We start from the raw sequence: 8,655 nt of genomic DNA, 5'->3' as shown, positions 1-8,655 counted from the left end.
CAGACAAATAGTGGTAACGGTAAGAGACATAAAGAGATTTCTCTATAGAAATCCTAGAGAAGCAGTTAGAGCTTAAGGGGAGAGGGAGAAAGTGACTGAGGTAGACATAGAGAAGTTAAACTGAGCAATTCAACTTTATTATAGGAAAACAGGAACACTGAATGAAGTTGAAAAGCAATACATGTTAAAAGTGTGAAAAGGAAATGACCTTCCCGGTAGAAGTGGCATTTGGCACAGTTTTGGAGGTCAAGAACTCGGTAGGGCTGGAGAAAGGCGAGCATATTGATATCAGGAAGGAAAGACAGTCACATTCAGGAGAACCTACACTCCCTTTTCTTTTTCTCTCTCCATGGAGGGTATAGAGATGTGGGTATGACCCAAGCAAAATTTCTCCTCTGGGAAATGTCATAAATGTGGATTTCTTGCGTCATTTGATCCTGGCCGTTTTCAGAGCTGGGCTGCCACATGGGATGGAGCTGGTCTGGCCTTCCTATGCTCCTTTCGTTGCCTGTGCACAGCTAATTCAGGGCAGGATTAGATACATTGGTCAGGGCAACATAGGGAAGTTTCAATATTGTGTCGCGTCTGGTCTGTGGGTGGAGGACATCTGTTTCCAGGACCTGGAGTCAGCGGGCGTTTGGAACAAGCTTTTAATGCTCCTCAGCCTGGCACATTTTTCCAGCCCTAAAAAATGTGCCTTGAAAGAGGAAATAAAATCTTCTCAGGCTTTTCTCTGCAGGGTACTAAAAGAGCAAGCAGTAGGTACACTCCTTATCACATATAACCTGCGGAAATGCAGATGTCCTTGTTCTCAAGTCCCAGAACACACAAAAAACACTTGTCACCTGAAGTAAGTCTGGTTAATTGTAATTTCTTTCTTGTTCAACCCAAAAAGAGAATACAGATTGTGGATAGAAGTGCCTGTTACAAAGGAATCCTTTGTTTTCTGAGGACAGCATTAGTAACAGAAAATGTTATTTAACCATCATTAAAAAGGTGGAAATGCTGCTGGGCTGAATGGCTATTTTTGGTCTCTGTTTTTATGAGCAAAAGGCTCCCTAGAAGTCAGGCAGATATTATTTGAAACTTAGACTTCCTAGAACATCATTCTGTTGTTCACTAATAAAAACGCCCCCAGTCTTCAAAAGTCTGAGTTCCATTAAATGCAAAATCCTTTGCCAGGAAGGCTGCTGCTTTCATTCTGCCGCTTAGTAAGAGGAGAGCCCCGCTGTGCCAAGCTCCGATAGAGAAGGAGCCACAGCACGGAGTATTCTGGTAGCATCGGGAGGCAAGAGACAGTGTGCATCCCCATCACAGTCGGCACTGGACAGGCACAGAGTAGGGGCTGATATATAGTTTATTTCCATTTTGGAGGGGTTTTGTTGTATTTTTTTCCTCCCACCTGTTGCCTGGTCTAGTGTGTTTTGACTGCAAGATCTTTAGGGGGAAGGTTTTCTTTCATTATGAATACATATCCCGTACTCGGTGCAATAGGATCTCAAGCTTTCGATGCTAATGTAATAAAAATATACAATTTATTTATCAAAGCCTCTTTTAAAAGTGGTGATGGAAAAAATAGGTTTTAACCTACTTTTGATCCTTGAGAAAAGAAAGCACTTTAATTCTCTTTCCCAGGCAAATAGCATTGCATTATTTGATTCTGATTTTATTAGCTATAAAACACTTTCTATTTTTATTTTCACGTGCCATTGACTTTGTTTGGTGCAGACACAGCCGAAAAAGAGCTGGTTTTCAGGTGCAAATCATGTCAATAGAAGCCCGGTTCTTTCCACTACACCTACAAGAACATAGCTGTAAGAAAGACAGCTGATGCCCAAAGCATATTTTCCTATTGCATTTCCCAGCTTGCCTCTAAGGCCACGTTATCCCTTCTAAATTCCCAACTGTGGAACAGTGATGGTTGCCTTAGTACTTCTGGCACTGTCTCATCACCTCAGTAGGATTTATTTGCATGGGGGAGCGGAACAATACAATCAGACAATGAAATCTCAAGTGGTCAAGTGTATGAAATTCTCCACTAATACTATTTTTACGATACTATGTTCCTAGTTATGTTTTATGTTCCTAGCATTCCTTTATTGCTTGCAACTGCAATTGATGTATTTGCAGCAGAGAGTGCCTGTTCCAGCCGGACTTTATCAGCACAGGGTGAACAGCAGCAAGCAGTCAAATCACTGCTGTATCCAAATTGCATCTCTTGCTGTAGCATTCAGAGATGGAGCTGCAGGGGGGAGACCATTTTGGGGATGTTTATCTATCTAATTATGTGAGTGTTGACAGGGCAACAGGTTATATCTAGCTGTCCCCAGTAGAAATCATTTGTCTTAAAACTTGATGTGAGTTAAAATATGTCATATTTTTCTCAGTATTTTTCCTTCTTGTTTTCCCCTGTCTCTGTGTTTTTGAACTGGTGGTGGAAGCAATTAGAAGTAAGATTTTCTCCGTAATTAAAATATGTGGTTCAGAAAGACATCTAAAAAGTTATGAAATGCAGATGATGGCATGAGAGGCCCTTCCTGAACAGAATTATAAGGAAGTGTTCTCACTAGAGACAGTGCTCGGAGGTGGATGCTGGCAGGAATTGAAGCTTCCATGCTTGTTCTTACTGTCACATTCCCCTGGAAATCTCCTGCCCATTGCAGGGGTGGTGACGTGTCCTTTCTCTTCAGGCTCCATTGAACTCCGGTAAGAGAGCAGCTCTGGGACTGAGGAGCGGGATGTCCCTTCGGACAGAGAGAAGTTAAAGAGAGAAACCATCCTTTGGTGGTATTTGCTCTTCATTTCCTTGGCTGACCTGTAGAGGTTCCCAACAAAGCAATAGCATATAGGGTTGAGGCTGGAATTGGTGAGGCCAAGCCATTGGGCAAAAGGTCTGAGCTGCAGGATCCAGGGAGAAGGAGATACATCCTGCAAAGTCTTGGGGATGTTGAAGTCAATCCAGATGTCCATCAGGTAGACGGGCAGCCAGGAGATTGCAAACAGCAGGACCAGGGCAATGACCATCTGGGCTACCTTCCTCCGAATCTTCAGCCTGGAGACTGGCAGAGACCGATTCAAGGCACTGCTCTCTTTCAGCTGGCTGCTGCGGCTCCACAGTCGGCGCACTGTGAGGAAGCAGATGACCATGTTGAAGAGGACGGGCAAGCAGTAGAGAGCACAGAAGAGCAGAAAGTTGTAAGCTTGCTTGAGCCTCTCCTGAGGCCAAATTTCCCTGCAGATGGGGAACACCAGGGGCAAGCCCTCCACCACCCCAATCTCTTCCCTTCTGTTCATGAAAATGAGGGGCATGCATATCCCAGAGGACAGCAACCACACCACCAGGATGGTGCTGAGGATCCTCCGCTGGGTGAAGAAAGATCGGGCATTGAGCGGGTTGTGCACACTGTAGTAACGGTTCACACTGATGACTGTCAGGCTGAGGACGCTGGCAGAGACTGAGACAGCTTGGATGAAGGGCACTGCCCGGCACAGGAAGTCCCCATAGACCCGGGCTTTGTAGATGAGGTTGCCCACAGTGATGGGCATACAGATGCACACCACCATGAGGTCACATACCGCCAGGTTGATCAAAAGGCTGCGGGTGGCACTCAGACTGGACACCCGGCTCCGACGCTTCCGGGTGAGCACCCTGATGGACATGACGTTGCCCACCAAGCCCACCACAAAGGACACCAGGTACATTGCAGTGAGGCTGATGGTAATGGGCTCCTTTGCAAAGAGGAAGAGCATCTTCTCCAGCTCTTCCCATCCCAGCTCCTGGCTCCCATTCCAGAGCCTGCCTTGGGTCTGGTTCTCCTCCTGCCAGAGCTGCAACAGGCTGTAGGAGACCCGCGGGGTGGGGAGGGAGGAATTCATGGCTGAGCCTCGCCAGGCGCCGCCGGGCTAACGCGGCAGTGCCTGCCGGGCTGCGCTCAGCGATCCTGGCATGTTCAGCTGGAACCAGCCAAGCCTGGAAAAGAGGGTGAGCAGAGAAGGGATCAGAGTGGGCTCCTGTCAATATTTTCCTTTCTCGGGGAAGGCGCCGTGTCGGAAACGGCTTCTCGGCAACTCACTTAGTTAAACCGCGGCTGGGAGCGCCTGGGGAGGGCAGAATGGGGAGCCCGGCTCGGCCCCCCGCGGGCACCGGCACCGGCAGTGGCCAGGGCTCCCCGGGGGTCGGCCGGAGCTCCCTGCCCGGTCGGGGCAGGTGGTGCTTTTGGGATGGGGAAGGGAAAGAGGGGCCGTGGCCCCTTCCCCCCCGCCCCAACCCTTTCCGAGGGCAGCCCCGAACTGCTGCGCCGCGTCCCCGCTTCCCTCCGGCGAAAGTTGCGCGCCCCCGTGGCGGGCTGCCGGCACCCCTGCCCGGGGCGGCCCCGGCTGCAGCCCCCTCCCCGACCCCTTCCCCGGCCCCTGCCCGCGGCGGCACTCACCGGGCGGAGGGCGGGCAGCGCGGCCGAGCTCCTCCCGCGGGCGGCACTGCCGGCGGCTCTGCCGTGTGCCGGCAGCGCAGGACCCGCTGCCGCGCGCGCACGCACACACACACACGCACACACACACACACGCACACGCACACACACACACACACACACACACACACACACACACACCCGCACCCGCACCCGCACCCGCGGCGCCGCTCTCCCACCCTGCACTCGCTCGGCTGCCACCTGCACGGCCCCGGCACCCCGCACAAACCCGGCACACGCTCCGCTGCACACACAGAGCTCCGCGCACCCCCCACCCCCCGTAACCCCCCACCCCGACCCCGGCAGTGCACGGAGCCCTGCACGCACAGCCCGGTGCGCGCACAGCCCGATGCACGCACAGTCCCGTTACAGACCCGTCCTGCAAACCACCCCCCACAACCCTTCACACACAGGGCATGCAGACCCTTTACAGACCCGACCCCTGCACATACACACCCCTCCCTCTGCGCATACACCACGTTTACAGACCCCCCCCCCCAACACCCACAGAGTATCTCGCAAGCACCTCTTTGTACACACTTTTCTGCAGGTGCCTTGCACTCCTCCCCGGAACATGCACGCACAACCTCCCTTTGCACACACACTCTGCACACCTCCACCCCTGCCCACCCACCTCCTTTGCACAGCCACACGGAACTCCTTGCACACACCCTCCCCGTACATGCAAGCACAACCCTCATTTGCACATTCTCCCCCCCCCACCCGCACCCCCCCAGGCAATCTCTGCACAAGCACCCCCTTTGCACACCCACACGAACCCCCTTGGCCGCACCCCCCCCCCACTCAGGACCTCTTCCCTAGCCTCTGGGAGCGCTGGCTGTGCCTGGTCCCTGCCCGTGCTGTCTTGTCCCGGGCCGGGTCGGGCTCTGCCGTGCCAGGCTGTGCCGTGCTGGGCCGTGCCAGGTTGGGCCGGGCTGAGCTATGCCGGGCTCTTCCGGCCCACGCCGAGCCGAGCCGTGCCGAGCCGAGCCGTGCCGAGCCGAGCCGTGCCGGGCTAACTCTCCCGGGCTCCCGGTGGGCAGTGTGGCCGGCACCGGCGGTGCCCGGCCGCCCCGGCGGTGGTGCTGAAGGGACAGCTCCGCCCGCGGCCGGGCAGGGACCGGGCCGGGACAGGGCAGGGACAGGGCAGGGACAGGGCAGGACCAGACAAGAACCAGACAAGGACCAGGCAGGGACCAGGCAGGACCGGGCAGGGACCCAGGCAGGATGGGGCAGGGCCGGGCAGGCCTCGGGCAGGACGGGACAGTAACAGGCAGGCTAGCAGCACTGCTCCCACAAGGGAGTCTGGTACTGCCCCTGCTGAGCATCTCTGCAGGCTTGCAGGACTGCTCCCCTGTCCTCCTTGCAGGGGAGAAGTGAAAGAATCAGAGTTAGCTATCCCTATTGGGGATAGCCCCCTACTGGGGGCTGCGGGATGGCGTAGTGCCCTGGCAGCGCTGTCCCTTCTGCTGGCAGATATGACCACAGCCGCGCTGCTGTGCTACACATACATGCACTTCACTGACTCTTTCTGATGGTCCCTTCTCGTTCTTGCCTGCAGGTTCCTGGCTGTGCCCTGCAAGGGGTCCTCTCCTAGTCCCAGCAGCACACACCTGCAATGGGAGATCAGTGGAGGCATTGATTACAGGCTGGCTGGAATGAAGGTAGCCATGAGCTGCTGGGCAGGATTTATTTGCTTGGCTTGGAGAACAGAAAGGATCTTTGACCCTGGGAGGCTGCAACTTCTGAATATGTTTTTTTCTTTTCAGCCTGATTTGCACTTAATTAAAAAACATCCAGCTCCTCACCTGAACCCCGCTACCAGGGCTAAAAGAGAAGGCAACGAATAGGCCCATGGTCAGCTGAAGAAATTCGGATGGCCTGAGGATGGGTATGGACTGTCTTGGGTTCAGCCACAACAAAGTGGAGAAATAGCCAGGCCCATATTATAACAGCTTATCCATCCTCCTTCCTCTGAGCTTTCTAGCAGAGTCAGATAAGCAAGTGATTAACACCACAGCTTGCCCTAGCAGGAACCCATTAGAGCAATGAGCACTCCAGAAAGAAACAGCTTTTTGTCTTTTCTCTTAAACTGAAGGCAATGAATGGGAAGAATTGGTCATGGAAAAAGTTACTTGCAAAGTTTGAAAGGCTTGGTTGGGGAACGAGGTTAGTTTGTTAAATGAAGCTTTTGTTAAGTGAAGCTTTTGACTGGAGGTGCTCAAATGAAGCCAGTGAATCACAGGGGGAAAGTGTTTGACAAGTGGAACTGATACATCTGCCCGAGGTGTTTATTTTTTATTTTCTTTCTTGGCCTTCTCAGAGAGAGAGATCGAAGTAATAAACACAGCCCAGGTGGAGGCTGGTTGTCACTGAACAGTAAATGCCCTTGATTTCAGTAGGAAGCACTCCATACATTTTAGTGTATGTATGTGGAAGAAGAAAATAAATATTTCTGGACAGCCTGATGTGAAAGGAAAGAAAGATCAGCAATAGAGTCACATTTGGGTAGAAAATGTGATCTGGGTATAAAGCTCCTCTGCATTAGAATATATTTGCTTTAAGCATGTGAGTACTTATTCCTATATAGTTTTATGTATGTGTATTTATAGATCTTCAGAGACAAACAGCTTCAACAAACTAATTATGGTGGGTTGCCCAGAGCACAAGGTACACATTATTTGATTCAGTGCAATGCACGAATACTCTCATGGATACCTAAAATCTGCTGCAGTTTCACAGCTGCTCCAAATGCAAATAGATCTGTTGCAAACAGGCAGCTACCCAGGGCAGGGTCAAAGCTAGCAATTGAAAATCTGCAGGCACCCAAGCCCTTGCTAACCATTGCCCAACCTCCCTAAAGCAGGCCTGTCATTACAAACAAAAAACAACAGAAGGAAGGTGTTTAAGTCAACATTTTTAGTAGGTTATTAACTGAGTACGCGAGAAGAGAGTGAAGAAATGTGCCAGGGCCCTTTAAGCGTATTTTGCGCAGGTAGTTACTTTCCAGATGTCCAAGCTAATAAATACAGTTACATTTTTCCCATGGACTCTATTCGTAGATTGCATAATTTACTGCTTAGAAACTTTTAAAGTTTAAAATATTAGGGTAGTTTACTAAGGTGATCAGTGGTTTGATATAATTAGGATACTGACAGGAAATCTGCTTTTGCATCCGTTGACACAACTCACAAATGCCAAGTCATCTCATAACAATGGTGTAGTATAATACACTGTGAACAGCAGACAAGGAGGACAAGGTTATTGATTATAACATGTTCAAATACACCAAATATCTCAAAATGTGGAATCTCCAACAAAAAGAAAATGCCGTGCACAGATTTCTCTTTTCACATTGGTTCCCCTCTTACAGAATAGTTTTGAAGCAAAAGCTATAAAAAGCCTACCGGAGCCAGGACCCCACTCTTCTCCGGCAAGAGTAAAGGGCTAGATTCTGATTGTGCAGCAAGGTACAGGAGAATTAACCCCCTGCTCTCACCAGAGTTACCGCTGTGAAGATCTGACCTGAGAGGAGAACTGAGTCAGTCAGTTTGGGGCTTTGCCAGAAAGCTCAGAAAAACTGACAGCATCTCCCAAGCCTCTCTGCCCAAACCTGCTCTGCCTGCTTTGCATCACAATCCCAGGGTAGGGTGAATTTAGCATTGCTGGCTCAGCACAACCTCCCTGCTGCCACTGCACTGCAGGGGTATCCCAGGGCCGCTACCAGAGCTGGAAGTGAGGCAGCCAAAATGATATGCTCTGACTGTCCCAGGCACTGGGGAGTCACTAGAATTGGTGCAAGTTAAAGGAAATCCTAAGGCTTTTCTAGTTTATGCTGGTGACCAGACGGCCTGACTGTGAGTGTGGAAGTGGAGCAGTTCTTCCGGTTGTGCACCTAGTTACAGTTGATTGTGCACCTTCCCCCCCTTAAACTCTCCTCCTGGCTGACTCTGAGGGGGGCAGCTGGCAGCTGAGCAATCCGGGGTGTGTTCCCCTCGCCAGTGCCTCCCTCCAGGGAAGTGGCAAAGCTGGGTGCCTCTGACCAAACAATGCTTTGCTTTTGCAGTATCTTTCTTAGCTTAGTTCTATTGCATCTCCTGATGGTCCTGAAGTGTCTCAGCTGCCACTGTTTGACCTGAAGCTCTGCTCTGGGGCAGTGGGATCAGAGGATATATCCACTTTTTTCCCC

General features: G+C 51.3%; 1 protein-coding gene across 1 annotated transcript; it reads right to left on the bottom strand.

Moving 5' to 3' along the window:
- Window positions 1–227: 227 nt before the first annotated feature.
- On the bottom strand, window positions 228–3,876 carry LOC104153966 (galanin receptor type 1). Its single transcript, XM_009690131.2, has one exon. The coding sequence runs from the start codon at window positions 3,874–3,876 to the stop codon at window positions 2,548–2,550; it is 1,329 nt and encodes a 442-aa protein (XP_009688426.2). The 3' UTR covers window positions 228–2,547.
- Between the last annotated feature and the right edge of the window lie 4,779 nt (window positions 3,877–8,655).

Source organism: Struthio camelus, chromosome 15, assembly GCF_040807025.1.
Source record: "Struthio camelus isolate bStrCam1 chromosome 15, bStrCam1.hap1, whole genome shotgun sequence".
Classification (NCBI taxonomy): Eukaryota; Metazoa; Chordata; class Aves; order Struthioniformes; family Struthionidae; genus Struthio; species Struthio camelus.
Note: the sequence above shows the minus strand (reverse complement) of the source record. Positions and strands in the feature narration are given on the sequence as shown.

What these genes read in the sequence shown, in the direction of transcription:
- LOC104153966 (XM_009690131.2), bottom strand. Translation starts at nt 3,876, where the DNA reads ATGAATTCCTCCCTCCCCACCCCGCGGGTCTCCTACAGCCTGTTGCAG.